This window comes from Grammomys surdaster, unplaced genomic scaffold (genome assembly GCF_004785775.1).
Source record: "Grammomys surdaster isolate TR1022 unplaced genomic scaffold, NIH_TR_1.0 126271, whole genome shotgun sequence".
In the NCBI taxonomy this organism is placed as follows: Eukaryota; Metazoa; Chordata; class Mammalia; order Rodentia; family Muridae; genus Grammomys; species Grammomys surdaster.
In genome coordinates, this window is record NW_021621071.1 from 5,838,460 (window position 1) to 5,865,169 (window position 26,710).

At 39.5% G+C, this 26,710-nt stretch overlaps 1 protein-coding gene across 1 annotated transcript in view; it reads left to right on the forward strand.

The window, feature by feature from the left end:
• The window catches only part of Ptprr (protein tyrosine phosphatase receptor type R), a 239,909-nt gene that overhangs the window by 16,043 nt on the left and 197,156 nt on the right, over positions 1-26,710 (forward strand). Inside the window, exon 2 of the mRNA XM_028759010.1 lies at positions 13,791-14,086. Within this exon, the coding sequence (XP_028614843.1) occupies positions 13,791-14,086 (296 nt within the window). The remainder of the gene's footprint in view (positions 1-13,790; positions 14,087-26,710) is intronic.

Sequence of the window (26,710 nt, forward strand, 5' to 3'; positions counted from 1 at the left end):
GTGCCTGGTATTACCAATTTCTCTCTCCTCTCTAGAGAAGAAAGAGATAGAATGCTTAAAACACAAGTGTCAGAGATCCCAATGGCCTGCTTTGATTGGCCCTTTTGGAGGGAGAGGTGTTTTAAAAATGTTGGTTCATACTTTTCTTCCTATTGTAAGTCAGTAACATAAAATTTGCTGTGCAAAGACTAATTCTGAGGAGTGTTCAAAAGGCCAGTGGACCTTTTGTGTCTAGGAATAACCTACATTAAATTTGAAATAACAAGTCACAATATACTCACCCTGACCAATGTAATTTCATATATCTCCCTCTTTCCTGTGAAAGATCTCCTCATACATCATGAAGGTCACAGCCAGAAGGTAATGTCTGTTTGTAATGTTGTGACTATCAAAGCTCGCTGGTTATTCTCATGCATATGTTGATTTTTATAATAAAAAGTACTCTTATTTTGAAAGCAGATGTGTGGGTTTAAAAGTCCACTCACTAAGCATTCTTTGAGAAAGCCAGCCTCCCTCAGTTAGAGAAAATTGTCTTTGAACCACCAGCAACACAGGAAAAAAATCCCTGCACACATTTTTGTGAACTTTTTCTTTAAAGGACCATTAAATCTCCAGTGTCTTCCCTTCCTTCACTCTTAAAGTGGCTTCTTCCCACTTTGCACACAGAAAATAGAAATATCAGCAGATAGTTCCTCAACCTCCATCACCAAACTGGTGCCATCTGTGAACTTGTCTATCTCTAGAAAACTTTGTAACTAAGGAGAGTGCTTTATTCTGAGCAAAAGTACCCCCCCACCCCCGACCCTGAGCCTGCACATTGGGTCGAATCTTCTCTGATCTCCCAGGAGAACTCGGCCTCTCAGTCTCTGCCTTCGCCTTGCATGCTAACGATCATTGGTTTGTTTTTCCATACTGGTGGGCCTTTTCTACTGAGAATGTCAATTAAATAGGAAACGCAATGATGTTTTGGCTGCGTCTTATTTTTAAAACCTCTCAGATTTATTCAAGTCACATGGATCAAAAGTTCATTCATTTTCAGATAACCAAAGTTTATCTATCCCTCTTGAAGGATGTTTGAGTTATTTCCATTGAGCCTAATTATAGACTTGCTACAAAATTTTAGAAACGTTTCTGTTTGACTATAAGATTTGATTTCTCTAAGATTTCTTTGTGGTAAGTGTACCGAGAAGTGAATTTGCCGTATCCTATGTAAGCGCACGTTCAATTTTAGAAAAATAGCCAAGCTCTTTCCCCGAGTGCCTCTATTATTTGCATTCTTACCAGAAAATTCTGAAGTCTCCTTTTTCTTAGGTCTTTACCAGCACTGGATATTACTAGCAATTTTCATTTAGAATTTCTGATGTGAAAATTTTATCATAGTTTTAAATGTGCATTCATTAATGATGGAATGCACTTCACATCTTTATCCCGTGTATAAATGGGTTTATCTGCCAGCTGGTGGATTTTGAGAGTTCTTTATGTATCCTGATGACTATTTCATCTGGGGTGGCTCAGACTTCTCTCTGCCCGATATGTAAGTGGCCTCTCATCTTCCCCACAAACGTAACAAAAGAAGTTTAATGTCAAATTCTTCAATTTTTAATCTGTATTTTATTTTATGTGTATGCTATGTGAGGATGTGTACATGTGGGTTTAGGTTGTCACAAAACTCACAAGCAGCAGATTTCCCTGGAGGTAGAATTACAGGTTTGCTCTATATGGGTGCTGGCAACGTAACTTGGTTCCTCCTCAAAAAAAGAGTTCATGCTCTCAAATGTTGAGCCCACTCTCCAGCCTCATCACCATCATCACCATCATCACCATCATCACCATCATCACCATCATCACCATCATCACCATCATCACCATCATCACCATCGTCACCATCATCATCTTCTTCTTCATCATCATCAGTGGTAGTGGTGATGGTGAGAATTCAGTCTCCCCTTCTGCCCACCATCTCTGTAGGAGTGGTTCATCTGTGTAGATCAGAGGATAACTTGTGAGAGTCAGTTCTCCCTTCTGCCATGTTGCTTCTGGGAACCGAACTCCTGTCAAACAGCTTGGTAGCAGGCACCTGGACCCACTGAGATACCTCATCAACTCCAGTTTTCTTTTATTGTATGTGAATTTAGCATTATCTACCGAAACTCCTTACCTAAATTTATATACAATTTTTTTCTGTTTTCTTCTAAAAGTTGAGTGATCATATATTTTCGGTCAATGAGTGATTATGTATTTTTCAGGGCTATGAGATTTATGGGTGAAATTCTGTATAAAATCTGAAGCTTAAGTAAAAGTATCTAGTCTATAGATGTACCCTAACCCCAGTCTCTGGCAACCGTAACTACTGTCTACTTCTGTGAACTGAGCTGTTTAGATTTCAGAAATGAGACCATGTGGTACACATGCCATGCTTTTTTTTGCTATATCATAATGTCCTCCAGCCAGGCAGTGGTGGTGCACGCCTTTAATCCCAACACTTGGGAGGCAGAGGCAGGCAGATTCCTGAGTTCGAGGCCAGCCTGGTCTACAGAGTGAGTTCCAGGACAGCCAGGGCTATATAGAGAAACCCTGTCTCAAAAAACAAAACAAAATAACAACAATAATAATAATGTCCTCCAGCCTCAACCGTGTTGCTAAAAATAACCAGATGTCCCCTTATGAAGAATAGACAATATTACTTTCTGTAAATACTGCATGCTTTTTTTTAATCTTCTAACTTATTTATAGGCACTTGTGTTGAGTCTCTCTCTTAGATGTGAAACTTAGCCCGACAATGATTATAACAATGTCATTGTCTCTCCAGGGGGTGTTGAGGGATCATAGTGGAGTTAAGATCCAGAGAGGTGCTTCCCCTTCTAAGGAGAATGGGAAATAAAAAGGAAAAAATGAGTCCCTTTTCTTCTCTGTTGTGATTCGTTTTTTTAGCATAGATTTGTGTATAATTAAAATTATTTTGTGTACTTGACAAATTTCACGAAAGCTTAATTACCTTGAAAATAGAGAAAGATCACATAACAGAAAACACACTAATTTCATTTGTTCCATTGTAGTCTCGGTAGTGAAGTTTCTGGGTCATAGGGACGTTCTTGTTTAAATGCTTTGATGAAACCATGTGCCCTCATTTATACCTGTAGTGTTTGAGGGTTTCATTTTCTCCACATCCTTTTGATACTGATCAGAGCAATTCTAAGCAGGTATGGAGAGATACATCATCATACTCTCAATTTGTTTGTCCCTAACTATGACTGATGCTGAAACAGTTGTCATCTGCCTTGCTGCTCATCTGTCTGTCTGTCTTCTTTATGGAAATGTCTGTTCTTGGCTTGTTTTTTAGCAGATGGCCTTCTTGCCTTCTAATTTGTTCCAGTTTCTTACTTATGGCGGATGCTAAGCCTTTCCATGCTCCAAATGTATTCCCCGGAGTTCCTGTGTCAGAAACTTAAATTCATTGCAACAGGGGTGAGAGACTTGACAGAACTGATTACGTCATGACAAATCTACCATGATGAATGGATGGATGCTGTTACCTTTGGAATGAATTTCATCCAGTGAGCCCTCTCTTCCTTTCATCCCTCACCATAGAATGACTCAGTATGTAATGGATTGCTTGAAGCAGTGCGTGAGGAGGAGAGGTGGAAGACGGAAGAGATTGTAGGGCCGTCCTGGATTTATGAAGTGAGTTTTTTACACAATGAAGATTTAAAGCTAGAGTCTCTCTCTCTTCAAGATCGCTCTGTGGCCTGGTACCCTGTGTGGGTTGGCTAGAAGGGATATGTACATAGATGATCAGCTTCCTGACGGGCTTTGACTTCTATTCCTCTTCAATACTCTTGTTCCCTGCTTACTTGCTTGTCCTGTTGCTCAGTCAGACTGTTTTGTTCATTGTCCCCCACGTCTTAGAGTTCTATTCAGCACAGACAAGATACAATGTCTGTGATATTATACTCACACTCAGAACCTCCTGGGCCTTTTAAACTTCATCAAGAATATTTAATCTTTGAACTTTCATATAATCCAGTTATAGCATACACGAGTATATGGGCAGGAGTTGGTATACGGTAGTGATACCTGCTATAGCATACGTGGATGTATGCTCAGGAATCCGTATACAGTAGTGGTGCCTGCACAGCATGATGAGTGTAGACAAGGTATGAATCTACCTTGGTGTCCACTGATAGATGAGTGGATGAAGAAAATGTGACACGCATACAAAATAGTTTTATTCAGCCTCAAAAATAAAATGAGTAAAAGTGTGTTGTTTGCAGGAGTTCTCATAGAAAGGGGTGTGTCATCATGTTACTTGAAACAAGCCAATTTCATGGCTCTAATGTAACCCTAATTAAGACCAGGCTCCACACCCAGCAGTAGACAGCCAACACAAAATGAACTCAATGTTATTTTTGGGGAGAGGTTTTGTGTTTTTTTTCTTCTCTCACTTAATACTTTGTCTGCCCTTTTTGTTGTTGTTGCTGATTTTCTTTTTCTTTTTCTTTTCTCTTAAAGGTCTTTTGCTTATATATTATGGTTTTCAGTTTTGTGCTTTATGGTGTGCAAATGTGTGTGTGTGTGTGTATCTATATGTTTTCTGGTGTTTTTCTTTGGCTCCTCTTTTTTCTATTTGCTTGCTTTGTTTTACTCTGGTTTGCTTGTTTTTCATTTTTCTTATTTTATTAATTTTTCTAGGTGCCTCTTTGTTTCCTAATGAGAGAGAATGTGGATTTGGGCGGGTGGAGAGATGGAGAGGACCTGAGAGGAACTGAGGGAGGGAAAACTATAATCGGAATATATTGTATAAAAAATCTATTTTCAAATTTAAAAAAAGGACTTACTCAAAAAGCAAGAAGTATGAAAGCAGAAGGGAAATTATCTGAGAGGAAGGAGGTCAGAGGGTAGGAAAAGGTAGAACCAGGAAAGGTAATGGGTGGAGTAACACTGTGTGACACGTTTCTTGACACACTCACATCTCCTCACCCCAGACAAGGAGCCCACGACAGAACAAAGTACAAATACCATCAAAGTCCAACTGATGAACCAGTGAGGTTATCAGGGTTTACTTACAAGAATATGGGAGAAGGGTGACTTACAGGAGCAGAAATGACTCAAAGACAGCTGCATCACCAAAGCCCATCCCAGCATGGGTGACAGCTCACAAAAGGTGGGGACCTGGAGCTCACTGCTGAGCCTGTGGGCAGCTCAACAGGTTGAGGAGTGTCCTTTCCAGTTGACCTACACATCTTGCAGGCAGCTCAGCTGGTTTCTTCTTTAGAGCTCGGCTCTGCTCTTTTGAGAGGGATTCTTGGCTTTTATTGCTTATTAATGGATGTGATCATTTTCAGAGACGTCCTGAAGCTCTTTTGAGTAATTTATCTTTCTGCTTAAGGAGCTTCTCTGCAGGGTAAAATGTTTCAATCTGGGAAGAAACTGTTACACAACGCATGAATATAACAATGTACATTATATACTAGCATGAAAATATCACGATGAAACACATTGTTTCATGCAATTAACATACACCAATATAAATATTACTTGCCAAAGAAAGATGACAACCTTAGTGTCTCTGCAATGCTGGCAATCCTGCTGTCTGTCCTCAAGCCTTTTCTATGTCAAATCTGTTCATCTGAAATGTAATCCTCTGAATGTCCAGAAAATCTTACCAAATCTTCAGGGACACTTGAATTCTCAGCAACACTGGCCCGTCTTCTGTTTTCTGTGCTTCTGCAAGCCCTGTTTCTTTCTTCCTTTTCCTAGGACTACAGCTCCTTAGATGTGATCTTTTCTAGGTTTTGCTGTAGATTCTCTGGGTCATTCTCACCAAGGCATTCTGATCACCATTTTTCCTCTAAACTGAAAGCTAGAGTCACCAGAGAAATGGAACCTCAATCCAAAAGGACTCCATCGGATTGCCCACAGAAAAGTCTGTATGACGTTTGCTTGATTAAGAATGTAAAAAGGACCAGTACACTGGAGGTGGTGACACTCCTGAGCTGGCAATTCTGGATGGATAGCATTAAAAAAAAAGTCAGTGCTACTACCAACAACAACAATAACAACTACAACTACAACAACAACAACAAAAGCTGAGCAAGCCATGAAACCATGAGGAACAAGCCAGTAAGCAGTGTTTCTCTGTGGCCATTACTTCATTCCCAGCCTCCAGGTTTCACCCATAGCTTTCCTCAAAGATTGAGACATGTAAGTCAAATAAACCCATTGCTCTGCAGTTTGATTTTGGTCGGTCATGGTGCTTACAACAGTCATAGAATGAAAACTGAGACACTAGGCAATTAGCGTTTCATTTTGCTCACTTTTTGAGACAAGGCTTGACTCTGTAGCTCAGACCAACCACATAAGTCCTGGCGCTGGTCATCATCAATTTTTCCAAGACATGCATATGGTGTGTGTGTGTGTATGTGTACATGTGTGTGTGTGTGTGTGTGTACATGTGTGTGTATGTGTGTACACATGTGGTGGACCTTGTCATCATTGATTTTTTCCAAGGCATGCTTATGATGTGTATGTGAATGTGTGTGTTTGTGTGAGTGTGGGTTTGTATGTTTGTGTGTGTGCGTGTGTGTTTGTGTGTACATGTGGTGGTCAGAGTTCATCCTTGGATGCTTTTGTATTTTCTCTTCACATCTTGTTTCAAGACAGGGTCTTTCCTTGATCCTGGAACTCCATAATTTAACTATACTAGCTAACTAGAAAGTGCATGGCTTCTCTTAGCTCCATCTCCGCCAATACTGAGAGTACAGGCACAAGCCATGATGTTAGCTTTTTTTTGTTATTACTATAGATCTGAACTCGAGCCATCATGATCACCACAGCAAACGTAACCAATTAGGCTTTAAAACGTATTTACTCCTAGTTCGGAGCTTCCTCATGGATTCAACATAAATTTAATTGTTTTCCAGACAGGTCTATATCTTTACATTATAAGTACTATTTTATATTGTAAAGTTGATACTAACGTGTGATCTTGGGAATGAACAAGAAAAGAAAAATTATGGCTTGACAGTGAGTGATGTGTTTGTGTATCAAGTTGGAAAGTGGTCAACCATGCTGACTAGATTTATGTCAACATGACAAGAGCTAGAGTCATCTGAGAGGAGGAAATATCAATTGAGAAAATGTCTCCATAAGACTAGGCTGTGGTCAAGCCTGTAGGGTATTTTCTTAATTAGTGACTGATGTGGGAGGGCCCAGCACATTGTAGGTGGTGTCATCCCTGACCTGGTGATCCTGGGTTCTATAAGAAAGCCGGCTGAGCAAGCCACAGGGGGCAAGTCAGTAAGCAGCACCCCTCCATGCTTCTGCATGAGCTCCTGCTTCCAGGCTCCTGTCCTGTTGGAGTTCCTGTACCAGCTTCCTTCATTGATGGAATAACGATATGAAAGTGTAAGCTGAATAAACCCTTTCCTCTCCACCTTGCTTTTGCTCATGGTGTTTTCTCACAGTACTAGAAACGTAACTAATACAAACATTATGAACTCACATTTCTCTATCTGAATGTAGGTACAACCATAAATTTATTTTTTCCAATTATCTTTAAATTCCCACTGCTGGCTCCTTGCCATAATGTCAACACAGCCATTTAATGAATTTGTTTTTTCAGTTATATATCTTAGTAGTCTTTTAATTGATCTTTGCTCTATCCTGTGATGGTTAGTTATTCTGGAATCTTCTCTTGTCACCTATAATGTTTTCCCTGGAATCTGTGTACATTCTGTTAATTGTTTCCAACCCATTTTATCCTATAACCAATGTAACCATGCAGAAGTGTGTTTGTGTGCATGTGTGTGTGTGTGTGTGTGTGTGTGTGTGTGTGTGTATGTATGTGTGTGTTGTCATGGTCCCTCCTGAAATCTTGTAAACACTCTCCTTTCTCTAATGTTTTTATACTACTAAAGTATTTAAAATAACATGGGTTATCTTCAGTGTCCCTGCACTATTTTCCTGTTGTTACATGACAATTTCCTCTGAAGTTTGGATCACATATTTATTATTTCTTAGTTTCTATGGACCATAAGCCAGAATGTGGCTTCACTATTTGTTCCAAAGTGGCTGCAGTTAAGGCGTTTTTCAGGGCTTGGGTCTCAGATGGAGCCTTGATTTGGGAAGAGATTTGCCTCTTAGTTCAATTATGTAAATTCTAGAAAGGGTTAATTTTTTGAGAAGTATTGGCCTGTAGCTCCTCACTGGCCTTTGGCTAGAGGCCACCAGCTTACATAGACTTGATCCAATACAGTTTGTTTTTTATCGAAGTAAGCAAGAAAATCTTCTAGCAACACAGACATTGTATCTTTTAAAATCTAATCATAGAAGTGATATTCCATCACCTCGGCTGTATCTGTTGAGTAGATGCTGCACGTCCTCAGTAGCTGAGAACTGCGCACAGACAAGAGTGCTGGAGAGTACGGTCATAGCTTGCATTTTAAAAGTCACTCTACCATGATAGCTTACGGTTTTCCAATTCAGTTTAATTAAAATATCTGTGATGGTTTGTATATGCTGAGCCCAGGAAGTGACACTATCGGAGTAAGTGTGGCCTTGTTGGAGTGGGTGTGGCCTTGTTGGAGTAGGCGTGGCCTTGTTGAAGTAGGTGTGTCACTGTGGGTGTGGGCTTTAAGACCCTCATCCAAGCTGCCTGCAGGTCAGTATTCTGCTGGCAGCCTTCGGATGAAGATGTAGAACTCTCAGCTCCTCCTGCACCATGCCTGCCTAGACGCTGCCATGCTTCTGCTTTGATGATAATGGACTGAACCTCTGAACCTGTAAGGAAGCCTCAATTAAAGGTTGTCCTTTATAAGACTTGCCTTGGTCATGGTGTCTGTTCACTAAGACAATATCCATCCATCCATCCATCTCTCTGTTGTTGACAAGTGATTTGCTTACACATATTTTTGTACACCATGTGTTCATAATGCCCCTAGAGGATGGAAAAGGGCACTAGAGCCTCTGCAGTTGGAGTTATAGGTAGCAATGGTGCTGGGAAGTATACGAGGGTTCTCTGCTATGAGTTCTTAAGTGATAAGCCATCTCCAGCTCCTTGCCTTCTTTTCGGTGTCAGCATATATTTATGAAATTCTCTATGTTCTTTTCTGAATAATTCTCTACATTACCCAGCTTTTTTTTTTTTTTTTCAGTTCAGTAGTGTCTACTTCACTATTTAACTCCAATGACAAGGCCCCAAAACTTGTTTTTCTGTTTCATTATAATGATAAACAGTTTTTACTATTTTCTGCTTTTGTTTCTTTGAACATCTTTTCAAAAGTTTCTTTTTGCTTTATTTTGTTTGTTTATGTGTGCAGTGCTTTGCCTGCAAGTATGCCTACATGCCAGAAGAGGGCGCCAGATCTCATTACAGATAACCATGTGTTTGCTAGGAATTGAACTCAGCCTCAGAACTCTTAACCTCTGAGCCACCTCTCCAGTCTACTTTATTATTTTTGAGATAATAATATAATTAAAACATTTCTCCATTCTCTTCCCTCTCTCCCTCCCTCCCTCCCTCCCTCCCTCCCTCCACAACACCCCCCTTATACCTCTTTCTGCTCTCCTTTGAATTCATGGCCTCTTTTTTTACTGTTATTGAATGCATATATGCATATACATATGGGAACATATTTTTTTCTTTATTGAAAATAGATTTCTTTCTCACAAAATAGATCCTGAGTACTGTTTTCTCTCCCTCTGCTCCCCTAAGTTCCTCCCCACCCCCTCCCATCCAGATCCACAGCCTTTCTGTCTTTCATTAGAAAACAGACTGGCTAAGAGGTAATAATAATATTTCTTCCATCCAACTCTGTGCTTTACTTACTAAGAAACCTTTACATGACTCTGTCATTTTCCTTCTATCTATCAAAATACTACTTATTTGGCACTGGATTTCTTTTCTATTGTGTACCCCTCGCTCCCCATCTCCTCCCAAATCAGCCTCCCCTTTCCTGCCTGTGCAACTTTGTATCCTCCTTTTCTTTTATACCCATCGATTTGTGCTCCCCATATATTTTTGGGTGTTTGACTTTCCACTGGAACGTGCTCAGTCTACCAGTGGGAACACACTTGGAGAAAAACTGACTCCTGTTCTTACAGCATCTATCAAGTGCCAATTCTTTCTCTGCTGAGGGTGAGACTTCATGTCCACCACTTCCCAATTCGTGCTGTGATAAGGTCTGTCTTGGGCTTACATGGGGAATGCACATGCTGCCAAAATCACTGAGTTCATATGTGCAGCTGCCCTGCTGTGTTCAGTGGAGACTGTTTCCCTATATCCACCCACTGCCTCTGGCTCTTAAAGCCTCTCTATCCTTCATCCACATGGCTTCTGAACCTTGGAAAAGGGGCTAGGATATAGATATCCTATTTAGTGTTAGACATTCCATTTACTTCACCTTGGCCAGTTGTGTGTCTTTGTGTTACTCGCCGTCTACTGCAAATAGAAGCTTATGTCTATCTGCTGAGGATCAAGAGAAAGTCTTTAAAACAACTCTTTTTAAAATTAATTTATACTTTTTATCTTCTGTACATTGGTGTCTTGCCTACATGTATGTCTGTGTAAGGGTGTCAGATCTTGGAGTTACAGACAGATGTGAGTTGACCTGTGAATGCTGAGGATTGAACCTGGTTCCTCTGGAAGAGCAGTCACTACTCTTAATCACTCGTCCATCTCTTCAGCCTCAGGAGCAGTCTTAACCTATGTGTATAATAATAAGCCATTCAAAGTCCATTTAATTGTATGTCCAGTTAGCAGAATAATAGTAATGGGTCCTCCCATAGGGCCTAATACCATAGCCATAGGTTTTTGATCCAACAATGGTACCCGATATGGGTCTCATCTTATGGCACAAGACTTATGTCCAATCAGAAAGTGGTTGGTTACTCCAGTGATGCTTGTGCCACTGTTACACATGTGAGCTGTCTTCCAAAGTCAGGTAACTCATAGGGTTCACATGTGGGTAAGATTGATGATTGCTTTTCTCCTTCAGTAGTGCGTATAGTATAGCACCTTCTAACACCATGAAAGCTACCCCTAGGGATGATACTTCCAGATCGGTATCAGCTTATTATTTCCATGTTTTGTGACTGAAATACAGAATTTCTTCACCAATTCAGTTCTACTTAGAGAATAACCAATAGCATCAGCAAGAGTTTATAATGTATAGCAGTCTATGACACCTCAATGGTTGGCAATACCAAGAGAGGTAACTAATTCATGGCGGGGGGATTCTAATGTGTTTGCCTAGGGCATTGCTGTCAATCCATCATCAGGCAGCTCCATTTTGATTCTGTGTGTGTGTGTGTGTGTGTACATGCACATGCATTAGGAAACTTGTACAGTAAATAGTATGTTCACACATTATTTTTTAAAGGTCTTCAGTGCTATATATTTCTCCCCACATCCCTTTCTCTAGCTTGTGATCCAAATCCCCACACCTTTTAACCCTTTCTGTTCCATTAATCCCTTTAAGCCTTGATACCATTCCCTTTCATTTCTCCTTCTTTGAAATCTTCCCCGCCCTACTCTCTTACTGGTTTCCTCGCCTCTGTGGATGTTCCAAGTAAAACATAAATACCTAAAAATTCAAAACTAGCACCCACATTCAATCTACAAGTTTGATCACATAAGTGATCTATATAATATGTATCATTCTAGATCTGGATTGCCTTACTCAAAACGATTGTTTTCAGCTCCATTCATTTACCTGTGAATTTCACAATTTAATAATTTTAAGATATCATAGTTTGGTATAGATGGTAGTTAAAAAGTGATGACCTTTGAAAGAGCCATACTTTGCTTTTCTGGGTGAAATAAGAATTCCTCACATTTGGAAATTAAATAATCCTTAACATATATAATATCTTGAGATTTAGAACAATATTTCAATGTTATCGTTCTTACTATTTTATTAACAGAGAACAGTACTGAAATGTTTTAGTTCGATGTAGATTAACTTTATAACCACAAAGTAGTCATTTGGATGGTATTGGGTGTTCAAGATAAGCTTCTATGATTCTGAAATATAAGTGGCTCTTCATCTACTCTCTAAGGAATAGAGTCTGGTGTTATGAAAATTATGATGAAATAGTTACCTTGGAGTTGAAAAATAGAATAGAAAACATTCCACTTTTGCCCTGGTTGAAGTCTTCTAAGACTGCCCATTTAAAGATTGTTGATGAGAGGGAAACATATTCTGTGCTTAAATAAGCCTGGAATTCTAACTTCAGACATAGTGTCCTACCAAGAAGTAGACCTTACAGTTTGTGAACATGAAGACTATATTGAACATGGTGATGATGTTGTTAGTATGATTAGTATGATTAGTATTAGTTAGTATGATTAGGTTGTTAGTGATGATTAGGTTAGTATTTGAGATTTACAAAAACAACTTTTAGGTCTTGGCAAGACATAATGAATAAAAGATAAAAGAAAAACTGTCTACAAAAGTCATGCTAAATACAGAAGTAATTATGCAGGTTACTTTGCTACAGGCAAATCCGGGATACCTAGATTGCTAGTGACACTATGTTTTAATCTGTTCCCCTCTTCTTATATCAAAAAGTAGATTGTATTTTTTCTTTTTCAATGTGTTGATTAACCAGACAATAATTTTTAAATTAGATATAATATCTATATTCCTCTATGGTTATTGACTAAGGAAAGCAGCAGATATTAAATTCAAAGAATATTTGTCTAACAGGAGAAATAATGAACATACTTGTTAGTATTTAGGCTCAATTGCTACAACTAATACATTTATAATGGCAACAGCTATAATAAGGTTGAAAATTGTTTCTCTGCTACTCAGAAGTTCAGAGACTGCCACAGTATTCTCCTTTTTACCAGAGAGCAGAATTCTTTTATGCCGTTGCTCTTAACATATGGTTTTTATATCCTACTTCTACTGCATCAACCATATCTAAGTCATTACCAATGGCAAAAGCAAGGTTATACACACACACACACACACACACACACACACACATACACACATACACACATATCATATTACAGTACAATGAGTAAGGGTGCTATCAGACAATTAAAAAATTGTTGTCATGAGCACACTCTTGATTTCTGCCTTTGGTTACCTAAACCTAATCTGCTAAAAAGCAATCAGCATGTGGTAAAATTTTTGTATATTAATAATTTCTATATACCATAATTATATGGTATATGGTCATCAACAAAATCAGAAAGGGCTTTAAAACAATATATTTAGTATTTGACAAGGACACCCAGACAGGACACCAGACAAATCCAGCACAATGCTGTAGGTTTAGATAAAAGAAGGAAGGGACATGGTGGAGATGCCTTTGTCAGTGAAATGCTTGCTTCTCAAGAATGAGAAGCTGAATTTAGGTCTCCAATACACCCCCAAAGAGTCAGGACTGGGAAGCACGGTTATAGACTCAGCTCTGGGAAGACAAAAGGACCCCTGATGTTTGATAGCCTGCCAGTCTCACTGAATTGGTGAATTTAGGTTCAAACAGAGATTCTGTCTCAAAAGACAAGATAGGGAACTGTTGAAGAAAATACCCAGTGTTAACCTCTGTCATCCAAAGGCACATACACACATATGTACACATACAGACATACACTCACACACACACACACACACACAGCACGCACGCATGAATGCATACACAAAAATATACATGCATGCATGCATACCCACAAATGTGTGTATATATATATACATATATATATATATATATATATATATGTTCTATATGTTTTTCTGGGTAGGATCTTTTATTACTTTCTGATTCTTGTCTTGTAGGGTGTTTTTCCGGAAATAATGATCACTTTTTGGCTATTCGCCAAAAGAAGAGTTGGAAGCCAGTGTTCATTTATGACCATTCACAAGACATTAAGAAGAGCCTGGAAATCGCTCAAGAGGCATATAAACATAACTACCACGCCCCTTCCGAAGTTCAAATAAGCAAACGTCACCAGATTATTAATTCAGCATTTCCTAGACCTGCATATGACCCGTCTCTTAATCTGTTGGCTGCGTCTGGTCAAGATCTTGAAATAGAAAATCTCCCAATTCCAGCAGCAAATGTGATTGTGGTGGTGAGTACCAAGTTAACCAGTGCTGATGCTGATCCCGATGCTGGTCCTGATGCTGGTCCTGATGCTGGTCCTGATGCTGGTCCTGATGCTGATAATGATGCTGAGGCTGATATTAGCACTAGTGCTGGTGTTCCTCTCTGTGGTTGATATTAGGAGAGAGAGAGAGAGAGAGAGAGAGAGAGAGAGAGAGAGAGAGAGAGAGAGAGAGAGAGAGACTAATTGTGAACACAGCATTAGGTCTCAATGGTTACTTACCAGGGAATTTCTCATTCTCTAATATGGTTTCTTTGCTACTCATTATTTCCCTCCCCCATGAAATAAGATTTTTCTATGTCATCTTCTCATAAACATTATATTAGGAAGGCTTTACTATTACAGCAGACTCTATCCTATATAGAGCTTCCTGCACTCTGTGTAATACATTCTTAAAGAATAGGCCTATTCTCAGCTTGTGTAAATAAGTAGCAATTGCCAAAGACTCTCTTGACTCAGGTTGTAACAAAAGAAGAGACAATTGAAACGGAGAGTTCTTATGGGGGAGGTTAATGAGTAGTGTTCTGTCACCGAAGTAAATAAAATTGGTTGGAAGGCAGTGATCTATAATAATATTCCTAATATCCCTGGGCACACATCAACATTTACATGATACCATAATCCCAGAAGAGTAGATAACCCAACTAGAGTTTCTCAAGCAGTGGAAGTCAAGTTGTGGATAGTCCCAGCCCTGCCTGTATTTTGATGCTAATTCCCCTTTCCTGTGAAGGGCTGCAGAGGAGGTGTGAGTCATTACACAGGTGATTTCTAGTGAACCTTCTGCCCATCTTAATTTGTAAAATAAAGGCCGTAGCCAGTGATTGGGCAGAGGAAGGGGAGGTGGAGATATAAAGGATGGTGGGAAGAGAGCAGGGGGGAGGACGACTGGAGGAAGACAATGGAGGAGGAAGACGATGGAGATACAGACAACAGAGACGATGACGACTGGGAAGGGAAGAGAGAGAGGGCGACAGAGGATGACTAGGAAGCGGGAGGTAGAAGGACAGACACAGGGTCTGGAAAACCCTCAAGTTATAAGGGTCTCATAGCTGGGGAACAGAGTAGTGTAGGGGTATCTGCCCAATCTAGGCTTACAGAATATATTCATAATTACTGAGTTGTGTTTTCATTGATTGGTCATATTTGGGTTGGAGATTTAAATATCTCCCACAACAGGAAATGTTATATGAAAATTCATTCTGTGGTTAAATCTCTTTGTATACCATGCTCTCTCTCTCTCTCTCTCTCTCTCTCTCTCTCTCTCTCTCTCTCTCACTGGTTTGAGGAGGATTGTCATGAGTTCAAAGCCAACCCAAGCCACATAACCAAATAAATCCTTCAAAATAGTTGATGATCACATGCTATGTACATGAACTGAAATGCCAAACTGTATTTAGAAATAATTTAAATTCTCATTTTAAAATTATAACAAAAGCAAGAAACTCATACAAATCTGCAATTAAATGTTTTTCAATTTCTGTTAAAATTCAAATAATTTGGTTTTGGGGCAAATGTAATTCAGTGAAACTGTTTATTTTGTGATAACTCTGATTCAAAGCATGATTAAATTCAACTGCATATATATATATATATATATATATATATATATATATATATGTGCATAAGTATACATATATATAGTCTTTTCCAATGATACTAAACAGGCATCCATTCATTGACATTATTAATAAATACTGAGTATTTATGTAACCCAGGTGTCATTTAGAGTTTCTAGAAAAAGAGATAAGTGAGACAGTGTTTGTTCATGCTTGAGAAATGACTGGGGGGGGGGGGAAGATGCCAGGAATTAAAATAAGGGAATAATAGGAGTCACAAAATGGGGACATAAGAAGAGCTCTTCATGTAGGTTGTTTGATCTCCTGTAAGACTGAAACAATTCTCTTTAAGACCAGCAGATGTTATGAGGGTGTCATGTGCCTGTCTGTGTGGTGAGGATGGGCGAGGCTAACGGTGTCTCTGTATCTGGCAACGGGCATCCTATGCTACTGGTTATTGTAGTTCCCTAGTCATCAAGGCCTATGTTACTATGTGTTACAGTTCAGGAAGGTTGGTCCATTTTCAATGTCACATACTATCTAGTTAATTTCATATTATAGACAATAGGAGTCATAAACTAGAAATTCTGAAAGGTCAGTTTACTTTTAGGCTATGCATAGTTTAGGGATTTATGAAGAAACAGGGATTTGTCTTTTGAGGGATGATGATACAGAGACAAAAAGTGCCTCTGCTGCATGAATTCTGTTTAACCTGTAGCAAAAATAACTTTAAAAATGAAATTTACCTAAGGTTGGAGTTGGAGATACTGTTTGGGGTTACTTAGACTCTTCCTTAAACATGAAAACAAGCAAAACAAACAAAACTCGGTTCCTAAGCAGCCTTTATAATATTTGCACCTCAGTGGGCACCTAACCAATTGTGTAAAACACCCATGGTTCATATATTAACTTTTGCAAGCTAATCGCAACCATGATTGCCAGAACTGTTTTATAGAACTACTTACATTGTTATGGGATGGTAATTTCCTGGGAAAACTGGAGAGATGAGGTTAGCCTTCATATAAATCGATAATGTGCCAATGCTTCTAAAAGCTTCTAAAATGCTTTAAAAATATGTGGCATGCATATAAAGATCAGCAGGTTGGTGGGGCATTATTTCCTGAAAAGCAATTTAAGAATAGATAATAGATAATGAAAAAATACACTCAGCAGCAGTTCGATGGCCCTGATAGTGTAACTTGTATGTTGTGCATGTAAGAGTTACACACATGTTTCTATGTTCAAAACACACCTAAATCAACACAATCGACACAAAGACACTGTGCACAAATACTGATCTGGCCCTTTTTTTCCTTAGGGAATATTTCAGTGATACTGATGAATTATTGTGTGGTTTTATACATGTAAGACGAGCAATATCCATACGTAGCAGTCCCTTTGACAGAGTAAATGCCTGAAATGCTTTATTATTGAATAGGTAAACGCTATACTAGACCTCTGAAATGTATATGTAACTTCTAAGAGTTCCCAGACAGATGGGAACAATTTCTATTTTGTCCTCTAATATTTAGTCCATGCTCCTATTACTGAGGTTATTGGCAATGGGGCTTATACTGAGAATTTTAAGAATGATGGGCACCTCCTCTCCTTCCAGATTTCTAATTAGGGCCACAAAAAAAAATTCCTAAAGAGATTTGTCCACAAACGAAATTTATCTATTTCCTTTTTCTTCTGTGATTGAGGAAAATCTATAGTGTATTTGTTCTATGGAAAGCACAACACGATGAATGTGTTTATCCCAACGAATGATAATTACGTTCTAGAAACTCCATGAAGATGCTGTTGTCTGAGCAAATACAACACAGAGGGGAAAATGGAGGGTTTCAAGTCAGTTCTGAGGTAAGACAGATAGGCTTTAGCCGAGCGTGCACTAGAAACTCTATGGCTCCCATCACTGGATTCCCAGGATGATTGTCAGGCCCCTGAGCAGTTCATCAGGAAGAAAGGACCACAGGGGCATGAGCGGCAAGTGGTGGGGTGGAGCCAGGCCCAGGCCTTTCCAGCTCTTCATGCATTATTGAGTCAACAGCAGTATAACCAGACAAAAGCCTGAGAACCTTGGGAGCAGGTGGATCTGTGGAGTGTGACACGGGCTACTATAGGTGAGTGAGAAGAGACGGGGCTAGGGCAGTCACAGCCTGCTTCACAGAGTGTGCCTGGTGTATAGAAGGGAAAAAACTTGGAGAAGCTAAAACAGTGAGACAGAAAAAGAAGGATATGTTGGGAGTTTTTCCTTACTACATTAAGACAGCGGTAAATCTCTGGAAGCCAAAACATTCTTTCCGTATGATGTCCTCATGAGATCCTTAGAATCCTGTGGTTTCTTTCTTGGTCTTTCTTACCCAGACCAGCACTTGGGTGGACTTTCTACAGTTTCTTTGAAAAAATATATTTTAATTATTCTTTGGACATTTCACATATATTTATACACATATATGTGTGTATGTGTATATATATGTATGTGTGAGTGCATGTGTGTATGCACACGCTAACACACATATTGTTTCTTGTGTCTACCCTGTCCTCTCCCTCCAGTTCTACTCTGGATGCCCATCCCCAAGTATCTTCATGACAACTTCTTGTCTTCTTTTCCACTTTCATCTTCAATTTTTAGCCCACTGAGTCCAATTAGTGGTACCCAGGTGCGTATGGCTCTGAGGCTATCCATGAGGGAGAGCATGGACAACTTATCAGTGGCCGTTCACCAAAAAGAAATGGCTTCCCCCACCCCACCCCAGAAGCCACCACCTACCAGTAGCTCTAGAATGAAGCCTCAGGAGCTGCCACTCACCATCACTATGTTTGAATTTTTAACTGTCCTGTTGTAGTATAGGTCTTGTGCAAGCAACTTCAGTTGCTATGGGTTTGTGTGTGTAACAGCCAGGTCAAATCCAGAGGACAAAATGTCTCGATACTTCTCTCCATGTTCCCTGAACCTGGATGGAGGGTGACAGATGACAACACTGTCAGCCACTTAGTCTCTGTACTTGGAAGACTTAAGTGTTTCCTCGTTGACTCATGAGGAGATGTTCCGCCATTTAATATAATGTTGGCTATAGGCATGCCGTTTGAAGCCTTTGTTATACTGGAATATGTTCCCTCTATTCCAAGTTTCTGTAGGCCTTTTAATATGAAAGGATGTTGCATTCTCCAAAAGCCGTTTGTTTCCACTGAGATAACAAAGTGATTTCTGTCCTTTACTCCACTTACGTATTTTGTAACAATCACTGATCAACGTGTATTGAACCGTCCCCACGTCTCAGCTGTGATCATGGTGAATGGCTTTTTGGATGTGTTCCTGGATTTGGTTTGCAAATATTTCATTGAAATTTTTTGTGCATTTAAATTCATCAAGGATGAATTTGTCTGTGATTTTCTTTTTTTCCTGTCTTTATGTGCTGTATGGCCGATTTTTTTTTGCAAATTCTCTTTTAAGAAATTTAACTTGCAAGACTATTGGAGTCTTTAGACTTTACAGACTTTCAGTGACATCTAAAATATATCACTGTGGTTAGAGCCACACTTCAGCTTGTTCTTCTGACCAGCTGATGAGGCTCATTTCGTAAATAAATTACTAATCCTTAGATGAGATTTATAGGTTTTGAGAACTCTATCATCATGGCTTTACTACAGGAAAGAAATGTGTAACATTTACCATGTTATATGATATCTTAGTCAGGGTTTATATTCCTGAACAAAACATCATGACCAAGAAGCAAGTTGGGGAGGAAAGGGGTTATTCAGCTTACACTTCCACACTGCTGTTCATCACCAAAGGAAGTCAGGACAGGAACTCACACGGGGCAGGATCCTGGAGCCGGGAGCTGATGCAGAGGCCATGGAGGGATGTTACTTACTGGCTTGCTTCCCCTGGCTTGCTCAGCTTGCTTTCTTATAAAACCCAGGACTACCAGCCCAGGGATGGTACCACCCACAACAGGCCCTCCCACCCTTGATCACTAATTGAGAAAATGCCTTATAGCTGGATCTCATGGAGGCATTTCCTCAAGGGAGGCTCCTTTCTCTGTGATAACTCCCGCTGTGTCAAGTTGACACAGAACCAGCCAGTACATATGATATAGAAAATAATTGGATTTTTTTCTATAGGAAGATTAACGTAGTCACAATTTTACACTAGTACAGTGAGTGCTCCACAAAATAGAATGATCAATATATACAGCGCTAACGTTCCTCCATGTCAAGGAAGATGTATTAGTTATAGATACTTTGTTTCAACTGACAAAAAATTCAACACAAGCTAGCAAAATGTGTTGGCTGAAGAATGAGTACTTCTGCAGGACATTACACTTTAGGTATGGTTGAGTACGGGCCTGAAACATGAGAGTCATCTCCCAGCTCTGCTTTCCCTGAGGTAGCTCATTCTCAGAATGGTCATCTTCTTTCTCTTAAACTCGATCTATCCTTGCAGGATCGGACTTAGACAGACGGAATGTCTCACAACTTCCAATAACATCCGGGCTTCAGACAATAAGACTGGACTCATTGCATCAACTTAAACCTCAGATAGGATCTACTCCGTGAGCTTCCCCTAAAGCCCTATGAGCCACATTTAGGAGGGGATGCTACCTGTAATCCAATTTGAACACTATTAAACTAGCAAAGGTGGAACACACACCACAAATAGTTTACTGTGTGGTAACCCAGATAATATGGATTTTTATTTTTTATTATTTCTTTTATTCCTGATGTTATAATATAGTTACATCATCCCCCCTCCTTTTGTTCCTTCTTAAATCTTCCCATATACCCCTCCATGCTCACTTTCAAATTCATCATCTCATATTTTATTAATTAAATTGATACGAGTGTGTGCGTATATATGTATGTGCTTGTACTCCTAAGTACATAAATACCACCTACTCCGCCTGTATAATGTCACTCGTATGTATATGGTTTTCGTGATGACTGTTTGGCGGTGGATAACCATTGCTGTGCTCCTCTCCTGGGAAGACCGTTTCCGCCCATCTCATTCCTTCATTCCCTGTAGTTCTTTGCATAGGGTTGATGCCCCATGGACTTCCTCCATCCACATTAGCATGTTAGCATGAACATGCTGCCCATGTTCAGCTCATGTTTAGGCAGTCATGTTGCTGAGATTTTTGGGACATAGCTTCTGACATGTTTAGAAGACACCATCTCACAGCAAATTTGCTGGTCCTCTGGCTCTTACAGTCTTTCTATTCCTTCTCCATCAATGTACCCTGAGCCTTACGTGCAGGCTGTTGACGAAAACATGTTATCCCCTTCAAGAAACAGTGAGAACAGAGAGACAGAGCTTCAGACCAGGAAGCATTTCTACTCAGAATGGATGACAAAGGCCGCCCTGAAACCTCCCCAGAAATTCTTCAGAAAGAGAATAAATTCACTCCGGCATAGGAACAAGGTGCTGAGAATTCATCCTAAAGTCAAAGCTGCTCGTTATAAAACAGGGTGATCTATGCTTTAGTGATATCCATCAGGACTGTTGCATTGTATCCCACCAAAGTTTCAAACCTATGAAACTTCCCGCAGCCTGTTTACTTCTTAAGGCCACGTGAATTTAGAGTTGAAAGCAACAGGGCTTGGGTAGAGGGTAGCAACAGTCTGAGCTCGTTCCTGAGCTAATGGTAGGCAAAATGCAGGCCTTTGAAAGCCTTTTAATTACCATGACTCCAAGCAGATAGTGGTTTTTCTGTAAACAGCAGGGAGGTTGTACATACGAACTCACTGAAGTGGTGACAGTACCTACAAGAAGACCTGCACAAACTCAGACCAGATCAAAATCCCAGAGCGGAAGGCAAAGGTTAGCAAAAAAAAGTCTCATCTGTAGCTGAGACGATACTGGTATTTGATAGCTGCTGGAAAAGGAGGAGGCAGTGGTCCATTTTCTTTAAGGGTGTGGCCTAAGAGCTTTAACAACAAAAATTGGACTCAGGGTGGATGTTGGGGGCAGGAATAAAGTTGGGTGGATAGGGAGACGGGGGTAGACCTGGCAAGACTTGGGAAGAAGGTAAATATGATCAAAATAAATCGCATAATTTAATCTCTAAAAGGAGTCAGAAGTCAAAAGAGTAAATACGAAGTCTACAATGCTATGATGATAAAAAGACAAAGTCTACAATGTAATTTTGACGTTTTAATTTTCGAAGTGACAATGCAAGAAGGCTTGATAAAGAACAACTCGAATAAATAAATCCAAGTATATGAACGGAAGAGGTGAAATCACAAAGATAGCTGAGCTCATATAAGAAGTGAAATAATGACAAGAAACACATCACGGGGTGAAACGTCTCTCTGTTTAAAAATAAATAAATAAAGCTTCCAAAGATGCCCCCTGTCCACCATCCTGCGTACCGCTTAATTGACAGTGTTTCTGGCTGCCTACTTACTATTTTCCAGTTATTCATTTATTTATCCCGTGACTAAAATGTACATTCTAATTCGCTGTGATTTTTCTATCTCCTCTTTCCTGTATCTCCGGCATCTATTAAAGTAACTAATGGGTTTAAGCACTGACTTCTGGATGAAAGAAAAAAAAGATCTGATAATAAAAGAGGGGTTCCAAAGCTTGTAAGTCAAGACTTTATCAAGAGAATAAGATAACTTTAGTACTTATTCACGGGCCATTATTCATGTCATTTTCTTTTCTTTTATTGCATGTATGTGCATGTGTTGGGGGCAAGCATGCTACAGCAAGCCTCTGGAAGCCAGAGATGATTCTGTGGTATGGTCCTCTCCTTCCACCTTTCTACGGGTTCCAAGGATTGATCCCAGATGACGAGGCAGGCCCAGCAAGAGCTTTCTGGGGGCTGGAGAGATGGCTCAGTGGTTAAGAGCACTGACTGCTCTTCCAGAGGTCCTGAGTTCAATTCCCAGCAACCACATGGTGGCTCACAATCATCTGTAATGGGATCTGATGCCCTCTTCTGGAGTGTCTGAAGAGAGTGACAGTGTACTCATATAAAATAAACAAATTAATCTAAAAAAAAGCCTTTTGCACTGTGAGATATCAGTGGTTTCCTCAACATGTGCTCTTGTTTTATTTTTTTTTCTGTCCACATTGAATAAAAGCTAAGTCCATCAAAAATAACTAGAACCTTTCATTTTATATCAGTAACCTTTGGTAAGACAAACGCCAAATAAGTGTTTGGTGGCTGCTTATTTTGATCCCAGAATTCACAGCTACTGGACTTGATCCACAAATATTGAAAGATGGAACAGTATCAGATTTTAAATTGTGAAACAGCCTAGAAACAGAAATTCTGTAATCTGCTTCAGAAATTCGGTTAAACATTTGCCCTTAACCTAACGTAAATGCTATCTATTAAACCTTAAGAGCTCACGTTACTCCCATTTTGATCCCGAATCTTCGTGTTTTGTGAAGCTGTGTGCTCGCTCATGCAGCCACAGATATTCTTCTATCCTTACCGAATAATCTCAAAGTAGAAGTTCCATTCTCGAGCTTGGCATCCTGACAGTTACACGGGCGCCATCTGTTGCTTTTCTCCATTTCTAACCATGAGAGCAGCAAGGAGGATCTGGAACAACCTTTGAAAATGCTAAACGCTAGACTTCAGCGATGTAGATGATATGTCACCACAGCGGACCACGCATGTGAGGTCACCACAGTGGACCACTCAGTGCACCTGCCTGTTTTAGGTCAGGCACACTCAACGGTGGGATGGCTGAAGTTTTAGGAGGCCTGGTGTAATAGTTTATTGTACTAAAAAGAAACTTTGCTGCCTAATTGTACCAAGTTCCCTTGTGGAAAAAGAGTAAATTAACATTATGTTGCTCCAGTTACAAAAGGGGTGTGTGTGTGTGTGTGTGTGTGTGTGTATGCATGCATCTGTATCTGTGTGTTTGTGTCTATATGTGTGTGTGTGTGTGTATGTGTATGCATGCATCTGTATCTGTGTGTTTGTGTCTATATATGTGTGTGTGTGTGTATCTGTGTGTGTCTGTACGAAATGTCCATAAAGTTATAGAATATTTGGAAAACATAAAGAAAAAAGAAAAGGAATTAAAATAATTCTATGTATTTAAATATTAATGTAACACAGCTAGAGATGGATAAAAGGATTAATATATATTCTTTTTTGTTTTTTTGAGAGAGGGTTTGTCTGTGTAGCCCTGGCTGTCCTAGAACTCACTCTGTAGACCAGGCTGGCCTTGAACTCAGAAATCTGCCTGCCTCTGCCCCCCAAGTGCTGGGATTAAAGGTGTGTGCCACCACTGCCTGGCTATATATTCTTATATATGTATGAATGTACAAGTTATTTTAACCCATGTATGTCATCTGATATACAAAATTATGGGTTTTTAACTTTCTTACTAACTTACACACCTTTGTAAGTCCTCATTTCAAGCAACTGGTGGCAATTCCTTAGTGTATCATATGTGGCATTTCTGTGACAAAACACATGGTGAGTGCAGCTTAAGTAAGGAAAAAATTACTCTGGCTCAGTTGGGTTGGATAGTTGATTATGCTAGGGGGGTCATGGGGACAGGAGCCTATAGCCACTGGTCACACTGTGCACACAGGTAGGAAGCAGAGAGTGATGGATGCTGGTACTCATGCAGTCTAGAACCCCACTCCATGGGATGTTACCCACACTCGGGGAGGTTTTCAGTTATAGCTATATGGAAATATCCTGGTAACCTAAAGTGTGTTTCCATGGTGATTTTAAATCCAGTCAAACTGACAGTGAAGATTAATCATCAAGAGTTGTAGAGTGAAGTTTAGTGTATTGACATATTCATACCACATTCTTTAACTTAAGGCAGATAACTCCCAAATAGAGAATTAGAAATAAAGCATGACTAATGTAGTATTCTTTTCATAGCAATTGCTCAATTCTTAGGAATATTTGATGAGCTTATCTCAGGGAAGGGTGTTTTCTCCATGAAAGTTTTGCTCTCTATATATTGAAACTGCATATTATATAGATTTTTAAATTAATTCTTAGTTGGTATACAAAACAATGATTTTAGCTGTGACTTTTTATGCATGCATATAAATTGTATTTTGTCCATATTTGTATCTTCTGTTGTCTTCCCCAGCCCACTGATCTCAAATCTTCAACAAAGGAAGTGTTTAAGCCTACTGACGTAGTAAGCAGGGCACAAATGTTGACATTGTGTCCAGAAAGTATGGCACATACTGTGTTGACACTGGGTCTACCTGTACTTTCCTGTACTTTCTCTGTGACATATTCTGTTTTGTTTGCTTTAAAAATGGGAGGGGAAAGTGCCCGCCTCCTAAAGGTCCAGAGCTTCTTCGAGGAAACACATTGAAGAACGCAGTATGCAGTGTGTTATAGGTGAGCACACAATAAACAATAACAACATAGCAACGTGCCTACACTCCCACATGCTAAACATCAAGATACGAGATAACACAACTGAGACTCAAACTAGCCGCAAATTAACCTAAGATCTGGCACTCATAGACACTGGGAGATAGAAAGCCTCCTTTGGGCAGGGATGCAGGAGATGATTTTAGGAAAGTCAGAGGGTCACTTTTCAACCATCTTCTTAGTCACTATGGAAGAGTAGGTGTGTTATTGATAGGAAAGCTATCTTAGTAAGCTTGGTTTCTTAACCTTATTAGATATCTCTTCCCTCTAAAGTGCTTAATATAATCAGGGAAGATCTATGTTTTGTCTTGGAGTGTTATTGGCACTCTGGGGACTCGGAGAAACTAGATGACAGAAAATCAGCAGTCTCAGCAGGGATTTAAGGCATGAGTTATAATCACTGCCTTCATCAAATTTATCATTTTAAAAACAAATATATATCATATTGATGCAGTCCAAGGAGTCTAGGGACCAGCAGTGATAGAGAGAGGCGCTGATCCTAAAGGAAACTGCTTCCAGGAGGACCAGACCAATGTAGACATGGAATGAGAAAACATCTAGTCAGGTTCTCTTTGCTTTCTCCCGGAGGACAAGAGAGAACAGATTTAGCTCTTAGAGTTCCTAAAGAAAGCTGTTGGTGTCAGAGATAATGTGACACAGCAGAAGCCACAGAGACAAGTTAGGGAAGATTGGCTATAGCATTATCTGTATAAACCAAACACCAAATCCAGCAACCTAGCACAAAGTCGGTCACAACATCACAACAATGGTCCAGTGTTCAGAAGAAAGAACCACCTGCAGAGACACACACTTTGCTATCCTAGCACCAGGAAGGTGGAATCAAGGAAAGAAAAGGAAAGAAGAATAGAAAGAAAAAATAATAGAAAGAAATGTAGAAAACATTTATTTAACCAGTTTCTGAGGACTAAGAAGAAAACCCTTTTCTTAGGACTTTTTTTTTTATATTAGTCACTTTCAAACACATTGGATTCTTTTCTCTACTGAATATACCCACTGGGTTAGGATAACATTAAAATATGTCTTACTTTTGTCATTTATGACTATATTTTCATACAGAAGAAATTGGTAGGAATCTTAAACTTTAGATATTTTCCACATTTGTGTTTTTCGAAAGAAGAAAGTCCAATTCGCTCAGTGTTTATATCCATGTTGTTTCTTTCCTTATAAAAAAGCTTCCATAATTGAATCTCTTAAAATCAGAGAAAAAAGAAAGCAAGCTGACTCCATACCTTTCCATCTAGCCTACATTTCACAAGTTAGTCTTTGAACTGCTACAATGAGACACAAAGAATAACTTCAAAGACAGAAAGAAGAAAAGAACAAAGATACCTCTTTGAGGGATAGGTCAAATGTTCATGGGGAAAATTCCAAGATTACAAAAATCTGCTCTGGAGAAAGCATTCCAGAGCCAACTGACGGGAATTCCACAATTTTGATCTTATACATCAGCATAGTATGAGTGGAGGTTCATGGACCAAACAACTGTCCAGAATAGATTGGGGTTCTGGGTATGTTTGGGTATCTCTAGTTCAAGAAATCCTCAAACCTAGAGAAGTTGTACTATCCGATAATCCTTTTTTTATCTCCATGAAAATATGCCAACTGGTATTAGTGTTTTCTCTCAGAATAAGTTC